Below are 23,942 nucleotides of genomic sequence, written 5' to 3'. Positions count from 1 at the left end.
TATATTAATTGTATAACGAGAAAAGGTACAAAATGAAGACAAGGAGAAGGCTAAACCTGTCAGTTTTTACATTATGAACTTTTATAACTAGAGGAAGGAAAAGTTACAGAAGGTATGCAAACAAGAATGATGGAGCTGGGAAAGGAGTCTGGAGTAATGTGCAGAACACCGTTGTAATAGGTATCAAAATATAAAATTCTAAGTACTTCTTTGCTCTATATGTGACAAAACAGTAACAACTTCTATGTAAATGATAAAATCCCAGGGCATTAAAATAAATACATAGGCATACTGTCTTACATCATTCCTGGGTAAAATAAGTAGGTGGCATGCAATGGGATGGGGATTTAGTGCTAGGAAGCCTTACATCTCAGGAGATCAGCGACATTGCCTGAGGAGCAGCTAGCTGCAAAGCCATGAATCCAAAAAAGACCTAAAGGTGATTGCAGGTAAGATTAGCCAAGTAATAGAGTTTCTCTGTGTGATGCTACTGAGTGATGCAGGAGAAGGGTCAAAGGCTAAGCTATTTCTGGATGCGTACGTATGAAGGGATGATATGGAAATCTAAAGCATAATGCTATGTCAAAACAACCACAGTGGATACAGTATGAGCTGTTCAAGTCTCCACAGATTAGAAAGGAGATAGAAAAATTAAAGGAAATACAAATAAGGACAATAAAAATGATCTAAGGAGAAAGAGAGCTAAATTAATATGGTCTATAAATGAGAAGACTCCTGGGCTGAGATCCAGCTATAAATACCTTCAAGGTACTGTGTGTAGAGGAAGGTAATTAATCTAGCTCGAAAGATAGTAGGACAAGAAGCAATTGCTTGACTTTAGGAATGGAAAAATTCAGGATACGTAATAAGAAAAAGTTATTTGAAGAGACACATCTGCTGAACAGGGCAGACTCCCAAGGTGGTAGCCAAGGCACACTTACTGTATGCAACCGACAACAGGCTGAATAAGGAAGGGGCTCTGGGAAATGCTGCCGTCGCAGCTTTCTACAGTCCAAAGAGATCACCACAGTCCAACTTATTGATCTTTTAGCCTCTTTCTTTATGGGTTATCTGAAAAACTGCTCCTCTATTTAAAAAAAAAAACCAACACCCAAACCTATACATCCATGTAGTGACAATACATCCACACCAGAGCTCAGAAACAGGGGTGTGCAGCACTCCGATGTTCAACGCAGGCAATGACAAAAACTGCTGACCCAACCGGCAGATTATTCTGAGTATCTCAACACCAAAGGCAAAGGCTGAAGTGGGAACTACCTCTTGTGATACTCATGGTCTTCCCCAGCCTTGTGCTAAGGGATCCTGCACAGAAGCGTTTAATGTCACTGCATTAATTATGTACTTTGATTTATGATTAGCTGAAAACCAACACTAGCAGTATTTAACAATCCTCAGGAGCTCTAAAATACACTTGCGTTAAGAAAATAAAGTAAAAATCCCCAAACATTTGCAACAGGCCTTACAATTTTCAATGACAAATGGGTATACGCAAACGTGAGGAATATAAAACCCAAGTACCGTTATACCCTCCCTTAAACATATCCCATCCCAACTGCACTCACCAATCGGGACTTCTGTCCCCTCCTCAATGTAGATGGGCAGTGGTGATTCCTCCATAGGATGAGGCACTGATGGAAAGTAATGAATCGTGGTAGTATTTGTCGCAAAGTGACTACAATAAGACGGTCCCTTTCTTATCATTACAACTACATATGGCTGGTTACTGTCACAAAGAGTCCTTTCTCAAAGTGGTCACCTCCTGTCACGGTGACCGGTCCAAGTCACAGTCCTGAGGGGTTAATCCCCACCGAGCCTTCACCGCCACAGGAGTCAACCCCCTCTGAACGGGGCCTAGGAGAGGTCCCTGTCCTGGATGCTTCACGATCCTGCCATTTCGCTATAGCCTCGCTATTCCCATCCCTGGATTTTAACTCTCTTTTGGAAACTCACACAGTTGAGGAAGCCAAGGGGAGCCAATGCACAGACAGGCACAAATAGAGTTATCGAGTCAAAGTCGTCACATCTCATGCACAGAACCATAAGAGAGAGGCTCTGATGCTCAAAGCTTGCCGTTAGCTGTTGAAAAGCCACAGCAGGTGATGGAAGGCTGCACCGCAAATGGCCTCTGGACCACAACCTTTTCATTACTCCTTCATTTTGGAGTATATACATCAGACTTAGGAAGCTCCCGATTATTTGTCTGTGATACTGAAATCTCCAGACAAAACCCTTCAGCTCTGCACTGCACACTTATTCTGCAGTTTCCAGACACCATACAGTCACTGCTGTAGGGTTCCTCTGTTTGGGTTCTTCCCTATTTGGGAGCTTCTTCCCTTAAAGGTGGTTTTGTTGCACTATTTCCCATTTAAAATCTCCGGGAAGCATGTGCTTCACAGGCTTTTCAAGAGGTTTGAATTTCCTACACTAGAATGAAATAATAATGAGCTACAAATATTGAAAATGGTGATAATCAAAAGCCTTCTGGAATTTTTCCTTCTCCGTTACCTTTTAAAAATGATGATTTACCTTCTCGAAGATACAAACTCTTAACTAGTCTCAGCTAGGATTCCAGCTGCAGGGAAGGATTCTTCTTTAATCCTTTCTGGGGTGTCTTTCACTAACTACTGCCTTTTTTTTTTTTTTTTGAAAGATTGTCTTATAATATCCATAAAACCAGCCAAAGAACACTTGTGGTTCAAAGCTATTAAATAAAGCGTCTTACAATGTTTCTGCTAGAAACACAACCAGTATAAAGAGTGTTTTCAACAGATGCTTGACTAGCAACGGGCTTAATATAAACCCCAGAAGGGTCCTTTGCGGGATGCAAAGGGCTGCCAGTTCCCTGCCTTCACCTAAGCCCCCCCTCGCTCACGTGGAAGACGAAGGGAAGCACAGGGGAGAGGAAGAGCAGAACACGGTTGCCTACAGAACTACCCTACAAGCCACAGAAATCATGGTCTACCGGGGCGCCTTGCACAAGCCACTGTTATCTAGAAGCTGAACTAACATTCCAGCTCAACAATAGCAAAAAAACATTTGTTACCGCACGGCGTTTTGCTACATATTAACCAGCAGTTGCTACGCAAGCATAATGGAGTGCTGCAACTCCGAGATATATGTTATTTTTCAAAAAAAAAAAAAAAGAAAAAAAAAAGCTGACTTATGGGAAATGAGCCTGAGGTGAGCGCTCGTGGGCTTGCCATGCCACTGGACACAGTACATGCTGGGAAGTTATGCAAAGCGGGCCCTGCATTGGGAACAATGCAGTCATTTTCCTTGCTAAGCTAATTTTGCATTAAGGCAATGAGAGTCTTCATCTATGCAGCCCCTTAAAACATTTAATCAGATTTATTTACTAGGAAGAAATACCAGAGCAGAGCTTCCTATGCTACTCAAGAGTTTTCAGATCTGAGATCTGCAAGCAAACCAGGTCACTAGATGGTGTGGAAAAAAAATGTTGTATTTTTATGACATGCAGCTTTCTTGGTCCCATGAAGAATACTGTACTGGGCTCACCCAGACCGAGCAGTCAGTCTGGAGCCAAATGCTTTCACAAAACATTTGCAACAGTATTCACCGATGGCTGGTGGCATTTACACTTATTTTAATGGGTATCACCACAGGTTGTAGAAAAGGCCTGAAATACCTACATGCTATTTGAGACCAAATACGCGTATACGCAGTCTCTCTTAACCACACGTATACATGCACACACTAGTACACATGCACGCAAACAAATGGCTCTATAGGCAGAACTTGGATTTTGTAGGATCCAAGGCAGAGAAGCTGACTCTTGTCACAGGGTTTGGGATTCAGGGACTCTGGGGTGCTAAAACCAGCTCTCACTTATGGGTCTCCTCTGCTTTGGGCAAACCACTTTTATATCATCCCTCCAGGATTTACACACCAACTTTATGGGCACGCTGCTTAAACCTCTGCAAAGTGCTTTGCAATGGTTTCTAAATTCTGCAGTGATATGCACAGAAGAACTGCACAGGTAGATTTAAGATAACAGTTGCTGAGCATTATTACTGTATAACTACAGCCTATTTTTACATGCTCTATACTTGGTTTCTAGGAACAGATGGTAAATGTTCAGTATTTGAACATTTTAATGAGCTTTATAACCTTTTTGTAATTTCATAAACAAGCATAAATAACACTTACATGAAGAAGAGTCTCTCCTGAATGGATTTTCTCTTCCTGTTTGGGAAAAAAAAAAGAGAAAAAGAAAAGGCAAAAAAATATTTTAAAGGAAAAAAATGGGTCTAGCAAGATAAGTCAGACATGTTTCAATGTTATCATGCATAGTGTTTTCTGAATTTCATCAGTATGAACTTATATTTTGAAGAACATCAAGACACTGAACGTAGTACCAATGCCAAAACAGATCATTTCTCACCTGTTCTGCTCTATATAAAACATCACAGAAAATTTGACTATATCCATCTCAAGAGCAAGGAAATTGCACGGCAGCAGTGAAATAAAATGAAAATGCCGTGTGATCTGAAGCAAAAAAGGAAGAACTTGTAACTACATTCCAGCTCACTGATAACTCTGTGGCTTGACGTATGGGCTGCTCTCCTACCTACGGGCAGCCTGCCTACACCGACACCCTAAAGTAGGGCACTCCTCCTGCATTTTGGCACAGTATCATGATTTTGCCACACCAGCACGCAAGCACTGACTGCATTCAAAGCCAGGTCGGAAAGCCACAGCAGCGAAGGCGTTCTTCGAGGCTGTGACCATTCTGGGCGACAGAGAACCACAACAGGAAACCCAGTAACTGCTAAAATGCACGAGCCTTTGCAACAGCTCCTGGGTCTTAACAGCCACCCTCCCGCGGCCCCCTGCCACCCGCCCTGCTGCCTCCCACCCAAAGCTCGCTGGAGCACGCGGATTCGATTCGCACTCCCCTTCCACCAACCCAGCTGGCGGGTTTGGTGGATGCTCTTGGAGCAGGGTTTAGGGCCGGCACTGAGCAGCTTTTTGGTGGTGTCAATCTAGACACATTGGAAAAAACACGAGAGAGACTGATATAAATACAGAAGGCACGGCAGGACACCAGCCACGCTTCCAGAGTCACAGACTGGCAGCACGGTAGCCCTTCCAATGGCAGTTTTAGGGGAAAAAAAGGACAATGAAGAGTGGCAGTTTCACTTAATTTCTACCACATTATCTTGTATCAATATTAGCTACTCTGTAAGCAATTTAAAGGGTATTGCCTGGAGTTTACATGCCTGGGGATGATACTCAGCTAGCACAAATCAATTAAATCCATGGCACTACAACAGCTGAGGATTCAAGTAAGAATGCGTGTATGGAAGAAATTCAACAAATATTAAATCACTGCATTTTCAGCCTCACGCTTTTCTTCCAAATGCCAAGGACCCAACCCTGCAAGCAGTCGTCGTCCCCTGCCCCAACTGGCATCAGAATAAACTTGAGTTCTGTGTATGGAGCAGTTAGAGGACTGGGCTCAGGATTACTTTAGAAAACATAACCCTGATCCATTCTGGTCATGTAAATTAAGTTAGCGATGAGAAGAAGTCGAAGGCACTAATCCTACCAGGTAATCTATTCAAAGCTGCGCTTCTTAAATGATCTACAATTTATTAGTATGACCAATCAAATAAGCATTACTTGCAAAAGGCTTTAACTACCATGGCTTTCCCATCCATTTTTATGTGTTGTAATATGGTTAAATTTAAAAGAAACAAATCAGCATAATCTTTTCAGAGTCATTTGCTGGCATGATTAAAAGCCTGGGTAGGGCACCACTGTAGAGACTCCCCTTACTGGTGGAACTGGCAAGGTTGCCATAGGGGCGCTGGGGCAACATTGCCCTGTTGCCTGTTGGGGCAAAAATACAGATTATTGGAAAAGCTAGAAGGGGCAAAATTAAAATAATAGGGGGTTGCTGCTGAGTCTTGAGGTGCATTGATGAAAATCCTGGGAGCATCACTGCCTGGGGAGCAAGGCAGCCTGCTGAAGGGCTTGTGCCGGAGAGTCTCTTTGGGAACACCCGGCCCACAGGACTTGGCTAGAAGCCACGAAGATGTAGCTCAGTCTTGGTTAGGCAGAATATCGATTTAAGGAAAACTCACTGAAATATTTGCAACAATTAGCTGTAAGGCAAGATCCTCCCCGAGGCTTTACAAACAGAACTGTGCTCAGGCGCGGGAGGTTTCCCAAGCACCGTGCAGCAAGAGTAAGCCAACCTCAAGCGTCTTCGTATCCTTCCGTGCCAATGTTGCATCTCCTCTTTTCACATGGCATTTCACACAGACTGAACCCTCCTGCCACAGCCCAAACATTTCACCTCTGGCATTTAAGAAACCTCCAGGCAACCCACCCAAGAGCTACAAATTAGTGACTACCGACAAATTTTGCTCCTGGTTACAGCAAAGTAAAATAAAATATAAATCGGTGGCATTTGAAGCATTCTGAATTTCTACTGGATTCTAGACCGATATCCCAAAACAAACAAACAAAAACCCCCAGGATTTTGATCTAGCACCCCCAAGCATGCAACCACCTTCTCGGTACCTCCGAATGTCACAGTGCCACCTGCAATCTCCTGCTTATTGCCAAGTATGACAGCAAATAACCCTAACACTGCACAGGAAAGGATGCGGGTTAATGAATGACAGCAAGAAGCGGCCTTTCCCCCCTCGGCCCGCCCGCAGGCTGGGGGTCCAGGTGCCGCCTCACCCGCCGGGCAGCACTGGGACCTCAGGGAGAGGGAAAGGTGGCTGTCGCCCTCCAGTGGGTGCAGCCTCAAAGCAGCCCAAACCATGAGAGAGGTGGGAAGGAACAGAGAAGGTGAGAGGCAGGCAAATAGAGGAAAAAAAAAAAATAAAATATGCAAAGCACAGAAGAGACAGTTGAAGAGGAAACACGACGATGCTATCTCCGAAAGCGCCAAAAATAAAGTTTCCAGTGTCGGTCTAACCAGGGCAACAAAGACATCTCCCGCCACACTCGTGCCTCAGCCTCGACCTACTGCAGGCGAGGGACGCCGTCGCGCCGCTGGCTGCCTCCGCCGCTCGCACATTTTGCTTTAAAAAACCCCAACAACCTTCAGGGGAATCCTTCCGTCATACTCGAGCAAAGGTAGGCAATGCCAAAAAGCAGTCAGCTCGCCCGAATGCAGACCCAGAGGTAAACACCTGGCTGTCAAAAAACCATCAGGGTTTTCACCAAAGCCTCTCCCCTCTGAATTCCACAGCGGCAGGTTTTAATGGCCTGATTTACCCTCAAACCCAAAGCCATAAAATCTAAAACGGTAGCAACTGTCATCCAAGCCCCAAATATACACCGCCGATGACATGTCCCCCCATCAGGGCTGCCTCACTTTTTTGCTAGTCCAAAACTCGAAACATTTTGACATGCAAGCGTTTAAAAAAAAAAAAAAATGCAGTTACCAAAATAGCACTATCAACGTAACCAGCTCCTCTTGGCACATTTTCTTAATGCCTTTCCCAATACGGTTAAAAAAATGGGAACTAACCAAAAAACTCCGTCTTTACACCTTGGCACAAACCGTGCTGGAATACGTGTGGGGTTGTATTTCTTCGTGTTTCTCTGGATCCTCTCCCACTACTGTTTTTCATCGCTGCATTCCTTTAAACGTAGCTCTTATTAACCAGCAGAAATCAGCTTTTACAATTTCTAAATACAAAGTTTTGCCACTCTCGGAGCTGCCTAAGGAAAACACAGCTTGCCTTCTGTTTCATAAATAACACATACTCTGCACATTTCTTCGCCTGTGTGAAATAAATTCTCCCATGTTCTTATATGGAAACCTTGCAAGTCCTCCCACATGCCGCCTGTTATAATATCAGGCAGAGATGGGCATTCATTATCTTAAAGCCAGCGGGTGAATTTTGGATCCGAGTTACCCTGAGACGAACCCAGAATTATCGCCCCTTCGCACCAAGCTGAGCCCGGTAACCTGCCCTGTGCAGTCCCTGCGTTTTTCTTCCAAGCCCCAATCACAACTTTTGATTTCAGCATGCCAAGGATCACCCAAATAAAAGGAAAAACGAGGCGGGGGGGGAAAGAAAGCAGCAGCCAGCGGTATTACCCACCAGGTAGGCCCACTAGCATCAGATGTAGCACTGCCTCTACCAGGTTAGCGCACGGCAGGCAGAAAAAATACAGCAGGCAGAGGTGGGAAGGCGAGAGAAAAAGGGCAAAAATAGCCGAGGAGGGAAGCGTGCTCGGTAAATGTGCTGGAGGGCCGCCAGCAAGTGGGTAATTGCTGCAAACTGTTACCGCGAAAAAAAGTTAACGCAAGGTGGGGGGGTGTGGGGGCGTGTGAAAATAACCGCTGGAGGGAAAAAAACCCGCGGGGGGAAGGAGACAGCGGGGGAGGAGGGGGGGTGGAAGAAGAATGAATACATAAATAAATGGAGGGGGGAAGGGAAAGCGCGGCCGGGGGCTCCCCGAGGCGGCGCGGACAAAGGGAGGAGGCGGCCGCCGCCGCCGGGTCGGTTCGGTTCGGTTCGGCTCCGCGGGGCGCGGAGCGGCCGCCCTTTGTTCGCCGCGGCAGCGGGGGGCGATCCGCGCCGCTCCGCGCCGCTCCGCCGCCGCACCGGCAGCACCGGCAGCAGCAGCAGCAGCAGCAGCAGCGGTGGCGGCGGCAGCAGCAGCAGCCCCGCCGCCCGCCCGCCCGCTCGCTCGCCCGCCCGGGAGGCGCCGGTACCTGCGTCCGCTGGCCGCGGTGCCTGCGCGCCGCTGCGCCCCTGCGGCGGTGCGGCGGGTCCGGCGGAGCGGTGCGGCGCGACTAACAGCGCCGAGCGGGAGGAAACGGTAATTTATAAGCGCTTTCTTCCTGACCTCTCGTGTCTGTTGTCTAATGAGGGAGCTTTGAGCATCACCCATCCTGCTGAGTGGAAAAACACCGGCACGGCCTCTTCTTTGCTGGGGAGGGGGGAGCCTAAAGGAAGGGGTGTGGGGGAGGAGGGGCCATGCCGCAGACACGGCGGCGGAGCCCGGGCTGGCAGGCGGCCGCGGGGCGGCGGGGAGGGGCGGGCGGGTGCGGGGCAGCGGCCGCCGCCGCCGGGGGGGGGCCCCCCGGGCCGCCCGCCTTCCCCCGCGGAGCCCCGCGGGGAGCGGGGCCGCCCCCGAGCCGAGGCGAGGCGAGGCGAGGCGAGGCGAGGCGGCCCGGCGGGAGCCGGCCCCGCGGCTGCCGGGGCGGGGAAGGGAGCGGAGCGCAGGGCTGCCTGCCGCGGCTCGCCTCTCTTTATTTTTTATTTTTGTAAATGTATTTTTAATTGTTGTCGTGGCACAAAGAGCGCCCGTCTCGCAGACAAAGCATCCCACGGCGCTGCCACCCGTCCCCGCGCCCGGGCCCTGGCTGCGCTCCTCCGCCCCCACTTTTCCCCCCGGGACGGCGGGGAGGGCGCGGACTCCGGACCGGTGTCGCTCGGCCAGGCTTTTGGGGCATCTGGGCTCGGCAGCCGTCTGCTGCCGGAGGGGGAGACCCACGGGAACGTGGCCTGCAGGTGCCTGGGAGGCCGGGGTCGCCCTGCTCTCCTCGCCTCCTCCCCAAGGAGCAGTCCCCGGCACCCCTCAGCCGCGCTCGCAGCTGGGGAACAAAGTGCGGCCGGGGCGATCGGCAGCAGAAATGAGCAGGGCAACGTTTTGTCCTGCGTTGGGTTTCATTGCACCGAAAGCCGGTGCTTCTCTCCTGCGGGCAAACGGGTATGTGACTCAAAGATGTCTTTGCTCTCCTACCTGCATCTCTAGTTCAGTTAATGAAAGGATGCAGCAGCACACAGACTCGCTCGGCATTTTCATATAACCCCTGCTGAAGACTTATTAAGATCCTCTGTACTGCAAAATACCGTTTGCGTTGTGGGGGCAGAGTAGCGGGGAAAGGGAGATTTTGGGCCATCTGTGTTTCGCAGAAGTCCCACGGTGCTAACCTTGCACTGGGAACAGCAGAGATGGACCAAAGAGGAGCGAACAGCCCCCAGCACCCTGCCCTCCCCAGCTTTCCCAGATACAAGACCCTACCTTCCTACCCCGCAAACTGGGACGGCACTCACTGGGCGACACACCTTTGGAGCCCATCGCCTATGCGTAGGCTGCCAGGGGATCAAATTCCATCACAGCAGCCTCCAGGGAGGTCTCTGGAAAAGGCTGATTCCCTTGGCTGGTTCACGCAAAAGCACAGAGAGCTGCACCCCTCCTGCACCCTCCTTGCTGGCAGCACAGTATGCCACAGGCTCTGTGCCACAGTCACGCAAGCCATTTTCCCTGACTCCGGTCCACGCTGTGATTTTCCAGTATCCGAGCTGATCTGCAAAGCGAACAGGTTTTTACCTGAAAAATTGATACAGGTATAGGGTATATGCAGCTAATTGATGACATATCTCCACTAAAAAGCCTGGTTTAAACTAATAACATGATGTAGTGCATGCTGCCACCTACGTCTTCTGATTCAGGTTTCTTGGGTACTGCAGCTTGGGATCCGTGGGCATCCTTTGCCGAAGGCAGCTAGCATTTTGTGAGGCTCCACGAGGGACCACGAACACGGGCGGCTCTGGCCGCACTAGGGAACGAAGCAAAACATTTCTCAGCGGTGCAGCCGCTCGTTCAGTTGCAGTGAGGATGCCTCGGTGCAGATTAGGAACCGGTGGTCACGTCGGTGAAATGTAAGTGGCGGCTGGAGCCTCATCTGTGCTAAGGATCCTGCCAGCACAGCTGTACCACTGACAGCAGTGGAATATTTTGCTCAAGTTCTCTAGAGGAATCAAAGCCTGTATTTTCTGTCTCTGGCTCTCTCTTGTTCTGCTGCTCCTCACTCATTAAAAGTCAGCCACACAAAGCACATGGTTGCTCTCTGTGTTTAAAAAAAAATAAAAATGTTTGGGGTAACAAAACCAACAGCCGAAGCTGTTTTGAAGTCAGAGGCATGTAAACAGTACCTGGAACTAAGTGGAATAATAATAATAATTAGTCCTTTTGTGTCATGAATATGTGCATCGCTGTCTGCTGTTTCATTATGAGGCAGCACAACTTCTGAGAATGTGCCTGACGAATATTTGGGGGAACTCTGCCTTCAGCCGCAGCGTGGGGCAGCACTAATGCCTCTGGCTCCTCTGGCTCTCTTATGTAACCGAAATCACAAGTTAGAGCCCAAATTACAAAGCATGAGCATGTGTATAATATTAAGCATATAAATGGTGCCTGAAATTACTATCCTTTTCCTGTAGGTCTGGCTTTAATCTATTAGTATTTTGACTTCTGCAGTTCTGTTGATTCCAGCGTGCGCGGGTGCCGTTCATAGCGCCATCAGGCCTGACCCTTAAAAACCCCACCATGAAGGCAGTAACCCAACCTGGACTAAGAGAGGCCAAAATCACTCCGATTACGGGTAGGTGTAGTTCAAATGACTTGTATACCAGGTCTCCAGCGTATGTCGTATGAAGACGCTACAGAAAGCAGAATATAACGTCCCTGTGGCTGCTTTGCAGAGCGGCAGGTTTGGCACCCCAGCCCAAGGCATGGGGTAGCCATCACCTTCCTTTGCGTTTTCCCTCTTTCTTAGAGACTATTTTTGCCCTTAACGTGCTGAGCTGCTTTCTGGAGTTTTAAGGTGTTGGGTGCTGATACAGTGAGCGCCTCTTCTATCTGTTTAATCCAATAACATAACTCTTTTTTTATCTCCACGTCTGGGTCACAGGGTTTAAAGAAGACACCGGGCCAAATCCCCAGCTTGGCTACAAGGTACGGAAATCTACCGAGAAGGCACGAAAGTCAGAAGAGATTCGCTGTATTTGCACCCTGTAAAAGAGATCTCGAGGGGCAGGGATGCGAGTGCCCCATTTCACAGATGGATGCATGTTAACACAAGGGTACGGCAGAGCTAGGTCAGATTTCTGTCAGGTGAGGTGGATGGAGGGAGGGATATCGCACCAGGATCTAAAATACGTGCATCAGCAAATTCACATTCATTTTAAAATCGAAATGGATTTAATATTTCTTGCTTTCCTCAGGAGAAAAAACTCACTTCTTTAGAGCGTGTGGCTGCTAAAGGGAACATGGTGTTTCATGGACTCAGGACCAACGCAAGGGAAGAACAAGGAGGAGATTTTGCAGGGATTGGGAAGATTTTACATATAAACACTAAAATAAAAAAGGCAAAATTTATCCAGGCACGAAGTCCAGCAGAAATCTAGGGGACAAGTGGACAGCACTGTCTATAAAGAAGGGTATAAGCAAGAATGGCAAAAAGATGGTCTGAATAAGTCCATCGCATTAACGATTCTCCAAACACGAATTTCCTATACAAAGCTATATGGGGGCAACCTTCGGGGTTCCCTCGTATAGCAAAGGATCCTGAGCTTGAAAAAGGGAGGCAGATTTTGTAAGGGATTTGCACGTCACGCAGTGACTCTGGATTGCAGATTTTAAGCACTACTAAATCGGGGAATAAAATTGTTGCTATTGCTATTACATACCAGAATATCTCACTAATCCACGCCATCCACTAAGTTGCTGTCGTTTTAGCCTGTGTTTATTTTAGGTAAAATTATGGCCTGGACAGTTAATTTTTCTTAGTTTCTCCATTTAAATCATATATAAATAAGATATCAAACAGAAATCAAAACATGACCTGTGTTTTTGGTACACTGCCCATCACGTGAACCTGCCGGTGATGGAGCCCCACACGCAGTTTACAAGTCAAACACAAAGGCAACTAGAAACCACAGGTCTTCTTGAAAAGTAGCCCCACTGGCATTAAATTCTCTGATTTTAATGCTACAGGTAGCCTGTTTTGCTTATATTTGAGACTGCCTGGCCATTATGGGATTGCCTCCACTGGTCCTTTCCTTAGATCGAGCTAATTACATGTTAACTTGAGGCACTTAGCAAGGCTGCAAGGCTGGAGCGGGTCCTTTCCCAACACCAGTCGAGTTTCGAAATGCCTGTTCCTTTACAGGGGCTGATTCCTCAAGTGAGGGGCAAACCCAGAAGAACCAAACGGCCTGGAACCAAAGTGGTCACGCTGGCTTTTGGAAAAAGCAAAGTGTCTCAAGTTAATTGACAGTTGGCTACCTGGAAATGAAAAACTCTCATATATCCAAAGGTTTTCACTGGGATTTTCAAGAGCTCCTGAGCAATTTAAAGTCCTTGAAAGGAATGCACTATAGAATGAAAAATATAGGTATTATTAAAGAATGTCTCCAAACTGAAAGCCAGCCAGTTTCATAAAAATGAGCTAAAAACCAATAACAGGTACTCTGTCTCCTGCTGGATGCTGTATGAACCGTATGTTTTGCATTTCTGAAGTCACTTCTAAACCAATGGTTTTTTTTCTTCCCTGTTGCTGTTGGGGTAAAAACAGTAAAAGAACTATGCATAAATGAGGTTAAAGTAATCTAATTAAAAAAATAAACAGTATGCTTTCATCTTCAATTCATATCCAGTCATTTGGGATCGAACTTTGAAAAAAAATAGATAAAAATTCAGAGGGGATTTTGAAGGACGACTGTTTCCCTTTAAGATTAATGATAAACATACTTGTGTGTTCAAGGGAGAATAGATCCCGTGTTACGTAACGGGATAAAGAAACAAAATCCTTTTTCCTTAAATTAAAATAACCAGTATGTGTGTGGATTTTAGTCAATCACTGAAAATTCAGGAAACCCATTTTCTTTCACAATTGCATTCCATGTGCTAAAATTGACGTCTTCTAACTTTTAAACAGAATCACAACAATTAAAGACAAAAAAGATTTGTTTGTTCTGTTCGGCCATGCTTTGCCAATAGAGGATTGTTCCCCGAGGAAAATTCTGCAGCGCTTGCCCTGTGCAAAAATCCAAATTTGTGCTCATCTTTTTATTTTATGTGCCATTAGTAAATCCAGTTATTGCACTTCCCAGTTTTTTTCTTTTTAATCCGCTTACCTAGTACTAGATGTATGGTAACTTATCTCTTTTAATAATGTTTTTGCCTGAAATATTACATAACAGTTCTTATCAAATCTTGCAACCCCTGCCTAAATTTGCCAAAAATGGGACAAGATCAACAGGTAATGGATTGTTTTTAATGTTGGCATTGTTCTTTGCTGGCTCAAGCATATAAAATGTGAAAAAAAACCCACAAAATAATTTTCTACCGTATAACCTGCATTTTCCACTTCTGTATTTTACAAAAGCACTCATACCAGAACTTCTGCATCAGAATTTGATACATAAAGTTCCTCTTTATCACATGAATTCAGTTTTCCCAAAGAAGGCAAACGATACTATTAATAACCAAGATACAAGCCCTGAAAAGGCTAAGTCTCTGCATGCACTTGCTGCAAAAAAAAAAGTCATCTTGTTGGATCTAATTCTGGAGCCATTATTTGACACAATGCAGAACAGTCTGAGATTTGCATAGAAAGGCGCTGCTGAGTTAAGGTGATATTCACTCTTGCATGAAAGCAGCACGTATGTGCTTCGCTGAGCTATTCGGAACTTTGTCTGCAGACCAGAGTAAATCCTGCTTGCGTTGGCACGTCCTTGCACATGTCCACACTGAATGTTTTCGGTCCTGAAAGTAAAGCTTCAACTCTGGGCAGTTTAAGTGATGTTCCCTCAGTGGAGTAAGTCCTCTGTTAACGCTGCCCCGTTAGCACAAGGTGTGCTTGGAGACCACGCACATTTTGAACATGCCTCTTTCCCTGCTAATAACATACCCACTATGCTGCAGCTAAATATTCTGCTGCTGCATGGTCTGCAGAGAGATTTCCTCAGCCTCACGAGCAGAACAGCTCCTGCAGAGCCGAGGTAGTTACACCGGTGCTGCAAAGGCGATACGGAAGGTGGGAAGCCGTAGGAGGATGCAGGCTAGGAGGTGGGGAAGAAGTTGTGGCAGACCCACTCTGAAAGCAATAGAAGGTCAGCAGGGTCCCAGGCTGCCGTGCAGAACCACTTCCATTTCCATTTGGAGCTGGTCACCGAGCTGGGCAGGCTTGGCCTGACCACATCCCAGGTGACAGTGGGCATCACAGTGGAAAATAGTCCAGAAATTTATGGTGGTGAGCTCACTGATGCAGTCGAGCCCTCTCAACTTACGTGACTGATCCAGACAAGCCGACAGATTAAACTCGCTGAAGAGGAAGAAGAGCGATCACTCGAGTGAATTCATACCTGCTCGTATTTCTTTTTATTTGCTTATGGGTCCCTCTGCTCCCTTCCCTCTCAAAGTGGTGGTGAAACGCTTATGAAAAGTGTATAAAGAATGATTTTAAAGTACCTAGTTTATTCTGACAAATTACATTGGCAGGTGCAGGCAAACACTAAGAGAAAATACTGCAAGAAAGAAAACCATTCCCAAATGTGTGCTTTTACCGGTTTGAGACAGAGAGAGTTTCTAGCTAGGTGAATTAATGCACTGCAAGCAGAGAGAGAAAGAGCATCAAATGCTTGAGCACCCAGAAAAAAATAGAAAATTTCAAGTAAACCCTGCAAGCTATCCAGTAACCGCTCATCCAGTTACACGGTTTTAATTAACAAAACTGGAAAGCAAGCATGTAATATAAACTTAAAAACACAGCGCTTCGGTTTTCCAGACTACCAGTCCAAATGCAAAACAAATTGCTTGCATCTGGTGGCAGGAGAGGAACAGCCGGCTTTGGGAGCTTCGCTTTCAACCGGCAGAGCGATGCAGCAGCATCCACGGTACCACCCTCCTACAGTGGCTCAGACAGCTCCTGGCACATCCATGCCATCCTCTGGCACAGCCTGGGCACAAACACTTCAAGCATGGCCTGCATGCTCCGAGGGGGATGCCTCGGCCTTCACCTCCGCGGCGGCACGTCGCTCCGTAGGCTGGCAATGTCACCGAGGAGAGGCCGGTGGCTTGCAGGCTTGGGTGACCTTGAGCCTCCCTAAGCAGTTACCTTTTCTGGGCCTTTGGCATGCTCTCAAGTGGTCTTTCAGCCAGAATCTCCGCTGCCTAAAATAAATTCAGCAATATTCACTGCGGCATCCCTGCACTTCTCTTTTGGGATACCTGACTCTCATCTCCCAACCTGGGGAGATGCAGGTTTTGGAAAGTTAACCCGGGTGCTTCCTGGGCAGCGAGCTCCTGACCTGGCCCCGGGCCAGGGTGACTCACTTGGTCGTGTTATGAGAAAAGCCAGAATTTTAGGGAGTTTTCTTGCCTGTCCCTATATGCTAATGGTGCGTGTATCTGCCGTGTTGTTCAGAAGCAGCCTTGCCAACGGTATTTTTACAAGGCTTTTCCTCCCCACCACCTACAAGAGTGACCCATTTAGGAAGAAGAGAAGGTGGAGTGAGGGGGATTTCTTCTCTGACCTTTTTCAAGCCTTCAGCTTGGGGGAGAAGGGGCTGGCGGCGAGGGACAGAGCTGCCACACAGCTCCCGAGCAAGCAAACACAAATGCTAAGGAGAAAAAACTGACCAAAAACCCGTGCACTGGCAGCCTCAACCTGCCCGGCCAACGCACATACATGCACGTTGCATTCCCAGCCTTCATCTTGAAGGCCCAACATGTCGCCATCGAGTCTCTCCTCTGTATAAGCCCAGCCAGAAATAAGGAGAGTTGACGGGACCGATGGATATAACCCGGGATTCAGAAGCAGCCACCACTTTGTGTTTGGCTCCTTACTGGTTTTAGAAATACTTTTATTTCTGAAAATTGTGAGTTATTTACTGTTCCTTAAAAAAATGACATCTGATCTTCCCTTCACATGTGGTTAATAAAACAGTTATTTAAAATGCCTATCTAAGCAAAGTAGCATGTAATCACAAAGCTGCATTAACATAAAGCAATACACAACATGAGCTCCCTTCCTCCCTCAAGCTACCCAGGGCCCTTTCCGTCACCTCAGGCTCAGGTGTGGGGGGTGCACAGGAGCCCCTTTGCCCCACTTGGCCCCATTGGCAGCCATTATGTCAAACACAACGCAAACCAGTAATGATGGGGCTCTTTGCCTCCCTGACATCCACCGCCACAGGAGATCACACCGGGATCCTTCCAGTCGGACAACTACGCATTCAGCTAGGACTGCCACCGTAATGGGCACGTTTTCCCTGCCAGGTACCCACTACTGGTCCTGTGAATCAAGAAAGCAAAGCGCTGGATGGGTCCAGCGTACAACCATGTGGCCTTACCCTGCCCAGCCAGCAATACCAACCCGGCATTGCATCCTCGCAGAGAGTGGCTGCTACCTGTCTCTCCCAGCCAGAGCAATCCCGCGTTGTCGTCTCTACGTGGGAGGACATGGAGAAGGGAGGGGGGGAAACGGGCTCAGCACGAAGCACTAGAAATCCAGCTCTGCACCTCTAAATCTCTTTGGCCAATGCTAGCCAGCTCTGATTTGTATCCATGCTCCATCTTTTAACTTGCTGATTGTTAAATGGGCCACAAACAGTTAATATTTTGTGCATGGTTGGTCACAGGATGCCCGTAGCACCGCGCAGTTTTCTCTTACTGTCTGGGTCAGCCAAAGACCTGATGTTTTCTTATTTTGACTCCTTCACATTTGCCTATTGGGCTCGTTAAGTTCATGGAGGGAAGTGTGAAAACTTGTCCCCAGGCTCCTGCATTTCCTTGGGAAGCACATCCCAGCGGCCTGTGGAGGAGCCAAAGCGGGTTCGGGATGCCCTCAGTGCTCACAAAGACCCCCTTGGTCCGTGCTGCCCGGCAGGGAGTGCCGGCGGGGGGGACAGCGGCAGCGCGGCTGGGGGAGCTGGCGGAGGAGCTGCGTGGCCAGGCTGGGTTGTAGCGACGACGGGGCGTCATCCGGAGCAGCGAGGCGCTGGGATTGCCTGCTGACAGAGCTGAATAAATTCACTGAGCAGAGCCACACAGTGGAGGGTGTGGTGGACCCGTGGGAGCTTTGCCATCCAATTCCCCTGGAGGTCCTGTGAAGCCATGTGGAGCGGGGTATAGTGTTTATGGAGGCACATCCACCGGCCTGCCGGAGCTCAGGGCACAGACACCGTCTCCAGCCGGAGCAGTGGACACTGCCACATGCCCATTCCACCTGGCTTAAACTCAGGTTTTCCCCTCAAGCTGAATTCACGCCGCCCTGGGGCTCTTGGCAGCTTTGCCAATGTTACTGCCTGAATTTCACTTCCCTACTGGGAGACCAAGCTCCCAGTTCTCCCAGTAAGGTACAGCTTTGAATCCAGGTCATATTTCTGCTGTTCTCCACCAGCATCACAGCTGTTTGCTCCAAACATGAAGATATTTTTGTAAGGGCAAAAGCATGAATTATTTCAAACTTGCCTCAGGATGAATTTTCAAGGGTACTGCGGAGACTGTTTCCACAACAAAACGGGAGCTCTTCTCCTGCTGAATTGTTCATATTACTTTCCTGAACGCTAGAAAAGAGGCGGGCTTTTTTAACATGTCAGCAGATATCTGGACTGGGAATTTGTTTCCATTAAATCCTTTGGAAGCTATTGTTGTTGTTGATGTTGTTGTCTAATCTGACCGAAAGTTCAATTTGGCAATTTTTATTAGTCCTTGCTTTTAGGTATAGGCAATTAGCTTAACAAGATATCAGATAGGATCTCTGCTGTGTTTGCAATGCCTGTTGCTCTGATTCTTACCTGGTGGGAAATGGCTTTGGAGGAGCACAGCCACGTCTTTGTAGCTGTTTACATCACATTTCTGATGGAGCTCCACCCTGCTTTCCCCATTTGTACTTTGTTTTTCATGAATAAAGGTCATGGCATTGGCATCACAAAAAATGTTGTTGCTGTAGAGGGAATTCAGCTGTCCCCTCTGGGTTACAAAACAAAGCACGTGACAGGACAGTAAGGCACTCAGACGTCGGCAGGGCAGAAATCAGGGATGGGAGAGAAGCCTACAACCCATGGAGATCTCTGCAGACCTCCAGCATCCCACAAGTCAGCTGTCTCCCTGCCTGTGCTGGGCCGCTGCATACTGCGTAGTCTCTAAGATTTGGCACAACCTACTTTTTAACGTACCCCAGCTGTTAGCAGTGGGTCTGTTGGGGGTACCTGCCTCCCAGCCTAACAGGTCACGCTGCTGGAATTTGTTTTCTCATAGTCAAAGGGCATTTTCTTTGCCTCGATGTCATACCATTAGTCCAACACCCTCCTGCAACTGTTGTTGGGCCAGGGGACATGGTTACCAGACGCCTGCCTGCCCTGTGCTGTGCTGTACAGGGACGTGCTGTGGCGAGGCCACCTTGGTGCCAGCAACTAGTTTAAGTCACTGGCTTGTGTGGGACTGTGACCTGGTTGTATCCCAGCTGCACAATGCATCTTTTTGGCCATGTTGTATCTAGACCAGGGGATAAATGTATAGTAACTACATCCCTTGACTCAGCTAGAAAGCGAATGAGATCTTCCCCACGTTTCTGTATAAACATCCCCACTGACCTTCGCGTTTGTGTCAAAATCACCACTTGTCTTTTGGTCCGAAAGCCATTCTTCTAATCTTTCGTTATGGGTAAGTCTCTCAAGCTCTCTGATGTTTTCCTTTCAGTCTGCCGATACTTTCTAGCAAGGTGATATTTTAACTAGCTGCCATATTCCAGGAGTAATTTCATCACCAGTGCTTGTAGAAATACGGCCCCAAACTTATGGTCCATGTTTTTATGATTCTCTTGGCATATACCAAAATCTGAATTGTTCTGAGAACAGGAGGGGAAACCGGCAGAAGTTGCTGCATTATTGTTACAGCCAAGGACACGCGACAGCCGACGAGCAAAAGCTCAACATCAAAAGCACTGGGAACACATTTAGTGGGAACACTACTCAAGCAATCCCCGATTCACAGAATTCAGTAGGAAGCGTATTGGAAAAGAAACTCCAGGTTAAGCAGATCTTGAACTTTTCTTCCCAGGATCGCACCAATACAATGGAGTAGTAAATCAAATTCTACAGAAATAGTTGGGGATTTTATTAGTAAACAGCCTAGATGTGAATTCCTTTTTTTTTTCTTGGATAAAGTCTCATGGAAGATATGTTTGAAACTGAGAATTGTCTGAATAATAATGAATGCTAGTTTTTACACAGTATTTTAGCATAATCCCAGAACTTATAATTTAAGGAGTGCAGATCTTCCTTGTTGCAAAGCCCTCAGGATTCACGTGGCAATAGCCAGTAATCAGATAAAATAGAAGCAATTAATAAAGTATTTCATAATTAGAAAAACTTCCAACACCGGAAGATTTTGCAAATCACCCCGCAGGTTTTGCACATCCTCTGGCATTTGAGATTTTGTCAGTAATGAAAGCTAAATGAACGGCGAATACAAGTATAAGGCTTAAAACAATGTCACACAGGCTCAGTGTGCACAGAAACAGTATTTTAAGGGAGTTGTTCAAATTTAAACAAAATTGTTTCTTTTCTTTATAAAGCAACCTCCTCTTGATTATTAACAGAATAAAAGTTGCCTCAAAAATAAAGAGGTTTTTAAATACCAGGCCATCACACTCCTCTCTTCCCTTAGCATTGACCAAGAAGTGGCTGCAGTTACATCCTCATTTAAGGTTTCCACACCTCTTAGTAGTTTGCATTGTATTTCCTCCATCAAGTTTCGTAACTTCTGCTGAGCCGGGGGCCCGGGAGGGCTGCAGAGCACAGCGAGGCTCTGTAGGAAGTGGGTTTGGCGTTGCTCTGGCAACCCACATCAGTACCGAGCAAGCGCAGGTGCTGCTCAGCCGAGAAATAACATCAAACTCTTGTCTGTACATCCCCATAATTATTAAGAATGGAGGCAGCAGTTATGATGATGACGCCTAATATCCTTCAAGGAAATTGCAATTCTGTCTCTTTTATTCCTCCCCTATGTTTTAATTTGATAAAATTTCTAGTCCGGGTGCTGCTCGTTGCAGCGCGCTCTCGATGACTGGGGAACCGCTCTTCCCTTCGCTCACAGTGTCCCCCGATATCAACTAAGTGTGGATAACAAATCTTTTGTGACTCTGTGGTAATGTAAAGGGAGAGGATCTCACCCACCGGAGAATCCAGGTCCTCTTTTACTTTACTCCAGAGCTGACTGCATTTGGGAGAAAGAAATTAATCCTCCTTTTTTTTTTTTTTTTTTTTTTTAGGTTTTTAACGTGAAGCTCCTTTAATTCACCCGTGTAAAGCATTTGGGGATCATCTGATGAAACGTCCTCAAGAAACACAAGGTATCCCTGCTGCTTGGGTTGCAAAGCTAAGGCTCAAGCTCTGAAAAGAGAAGTGTGCTTAGAACAAAGAGGTTTTGAACACAAAACCAAATCATGGCAATGCACGCTGACAAACACTTCATCTGCCCGCTGCCATTTCCATTTTTCAGATACACATGGAGTACTGTCAAGGACCTTGGCTGCCTTTGTCTGTCACCAAGCCAAGTGTTTTTAAGCTTTCTTCAAAACTAGTCCCTGCTGCTACTCAGGTATTTCTCGCTGTTGCTTTTGTTGCCATTCATCTCTGAATTTTTTCCAGTCTGCAAGCATCTTTCTGGTACCAAAACTGAACAGAATATTTCAGGCAGTCATCTAAGGGCATTGAAAGAAAGTCTAAAACTCTGTCCTCCATGACTTTTATATAGTCAACCCGTATTTCAGACTTTGTTTTAGGTCTGCACGAGAAAGGCTTTGCCATCTTTGATCGTGTTTGGTTGTTTTTTTCCCCTTTGGTTTTGATTTTTTCCAGTTTTCTGGATAGATTTCACACAGCTTGCCACCACAGCTCTAGTGGACAATAAAAAAATGTATGGGAACTCCTCCAAAGTACGTGTTTGCAAGGAGTGCTATGCCAGGAACATCATTACCGGAGTCCCAGTAACTAATCCAGAACTGATGCCGTAACTTTTATGTGTACCAGGGGCACTGAAACCCATGCTGAAATACTTGGCAAGTCTGCCCTTAAATTAGGATATATTCTATTGATATTGGCTACGATCGACCACAACATTCCTTGGTTTTGAGGTAGTATTTCTGAAGGGGGAGGGTTTGCGATGCCAGTTCTTGTCATATGTTTTCCTGTCTCACCCTATCTCCAAGCCCAGCTAATCTGATGATATCCAACTGTCCTAATGAGCTGCATCTACTTCTAGACTGAAGTGTTGACAGCTGCCTGTCCTATTGCCAACAAAAACTTCTGAGACGACTGTATCTCACTCCTGCAAGTACGCAAATTGCTTAGTTTCCCACCCAAATATGAGACATAATGACACTTCTTTTCATTGATCCAGGTCTGAAAAAAGGTGTGTCAAGAATGCAGTCAATCATTTCCTCACGTGCAGTTTAATCCCTCAGCTGGAAATGAGGTTTCTGTCTACTGGTTACAGAGGAGAAGTCAAGGGCTCATGTCCCTTACAGCAGAGGTACAGTCACACGGGCTAAGGTCAATGAGAAGGACATGTTCCTCTGATTAATATTGGCATGTGTTTACTTATATTTTTACACATTGGTAATTCTTCCATTTGCTGCTCTTGGATTCAGAGCACATGGCAAGAGCTTCAGCTTGTTCTTATTCAGGTAGGATTTAATGCCCTTAAATCTTCACCAAGACCCAGCCCATCTCATGCACGCGGGATTCGCTTTATTCCCCACAGATAAGGCCCAAAGCTGATGGACCCGAAGGCTCATCAGCCTTTCCTTCCCCTGGACTGCAGGTCCAGAGCACCGAAACTGGGTGATAGGTGAGCAGATAAGACCAGGCTCCCAACGAGCCATTAAAAACTCGTCACAGCCTTCTAGAGAGAAAGCTATCTAAACCAGAGACTGGATAATTTTTCTCTTGGGTGACTTCAGTGTCCACAGGAACAGTACACAACAATCCCCAGACAGAGACACAGAGAAATGCTGATCTTGATCCAATGTGGTCAGAATAAATAGAAGCAACACCTCCACTGACAGCTGATCCGGGCAACTCATCTCTAGGCAGAAATAATAGTTTTCCTTGTCAAAAGAGAAACCCACGTCTACCCTCTGCCCCTCATAGCTTTTACGACTTGCCAGATTCCAGGAATCATGAAAAACACTACCGAGGCAGAGGCCAAGGAGCAGAAACACTCGGGGAAGCACATCTAGTGCTGGCAGACTCCTGTAGCAGCCCAGGTCACCGGCGCGGCCTCTCCCATGCCAGCCTTTCCCACTCTCTTTTCACAGCTGAAGGTAGGACCCATTTCTTCAATTCAGCTTTTCCTCAGTAAGTTCCTCACACACATACAAGCACAAAACCTCAAGACTCTTATTAAGATCAGGCTGGGAAGGAAGAAAAAGAGAGTTTGTTATTGTTCTAGAGTTTTTCTTTCTTTTTTTTTTAATTCTTGGGATGTGCTCAAACATTACAACGGTGGAGACCATATAAGTAGCTAGATTAGAGCAACAGACATAACAGTGGTATTGGATACAGAAATAGCAGCCATTGCCAGTTCCATGGAAAGAGAGGACAAACGAATAAACATCAGTCATAACATCTGAAACCACCAGGCTTGGAAAAGCCTCTTTATTTTAGGAATAATTCTCTGAAAGATGCCAGGGCTAGATCTGACCAGCTCGGACTTTTTCTCAGGAGGATAATTGCCATTGAGGAAGAAAAGGATGTTTGAGGATGGATAAATCCAGGAACCTTCTATGCCATCATCTTTTAGTCACTAAGCTCTAGGGACAAATACAAGGGTTTGTTTGTTTGGTAGGGCTTATTTTTGTTTTTATTTTAAATCTGTAGTTTTTCCTAAGCATGTTTTCCAGATGTTTTTCATGCTGGAAAAATTGCATGCGGTCCCAGGATGATGTAGAAATTGAATGCAAAGGCAGGCAAAAAATCCAAATAGGTCTATCTCTCAATCTCTCTTGAGTACAAGATGGTCTCACCTCTACAGGACCTCCTCCCCTGTTAGCAGATCTAACACGCCATCAAGAATAAGGCAAGAAAGAATCCAGAAGGAAAAGGTAAGCGTGTTGACTGAAT

The 23,942-nt window shown here is 46.7% G+C and overlaps 1 protein-coding gene and 1 long non-coding RNA gene across 22 annotated transcripts in view; one reads left to right on the top strand and one right to left on the bottom strand.

The window, feature by feature from the left end:
• SLC6A6 (solute carrier family 6 member 6) overlaps positions 1 to 23,942 on the bottom strand; it is a 118,134-nt gene that overhangs the window by 50,079 nt on the left and 44,113 nt on the right. For 3 of the 16 annotated variants that reach the window (XM_087745201.1, XM_087745199.1, XM_087745202.1), the window contains 2 exons: positions 4,189 to 4,224; positions 1,584 to 1,649 (listed from right to left, as the gene is read on the bottom strand). The exons of 3 other annotated variants lie outside the window; for them this stretch is intronic. In XM_087745201.1, coding sequence (XP_087601327.1) covers positions 1,584 to 1,638 — 55 coding nt within the window. In that variant the 5' untranslated portion in view covers positions 1,639 to 1,649; positions 4,189 to 4,224. Of the gene's footprint in view, positions 1 to 1,583; positions 1,650 to 4,188; positions 4,225 to 8,731; positions 8,871 to 23,942 lie in introns of those variants that run through there. 10 more of the 16 variants (XM_087745209.1, XM_087745204.1, XM_087745205.1 and 7 more) reach the window with 6 other exon arrangements.
• On the top strand, positions 7,690 to 13,455 carry LOC148050066 (uncharacterized). 6 transcript variants are annotated; one of them, XR_015701629.1, is made up of 5 exons: positions 8,701 to 8,838; positions 10,497 to 10,688; positions 11,287 to 11,410; positions 11,720 to 11,922; positions 12,033 to 13,455. It is a non-coding gene; the product is annotated as an uncharacterized LOC148050066 (long non-coding RNA). The 6 variants fall into 6 exon arrangements; XR_015701628.1 differs by lacking the exon at positions 8,701 to 8,838 and adding an exon at positions 7,690 to 7,973 and having other exon boundaries at positions 11,720 to 13,455; XR_015701625.1 differs by lacking the exon at positions 8,701 to 8,838 and adding an exon at positions 7,690 to 8,117 and having other exon boundaries at positions 11,720 to 13,455.

The sequence above is a fragment of the Nipponia nippon genome, unplaced genomic scaffold (genome assembly GCF_047370975.1).
Source record: "Nipponia nippon isolate SJK-2023a ecotype South Korea unplaced genomic scaffold, ASM4737097v1 scaffold_9, whole genome shotgun sequence".
Taxonomy (NCBI): Eukaryota; Metazoa; Chordata; class Aves; order Pelecaniformes; family Threskiornithidae; genus Nipponia; species Nipponia nippon.
This window is presented reverse-complemented; position numbering and strand designations above follow the sequence as displayed.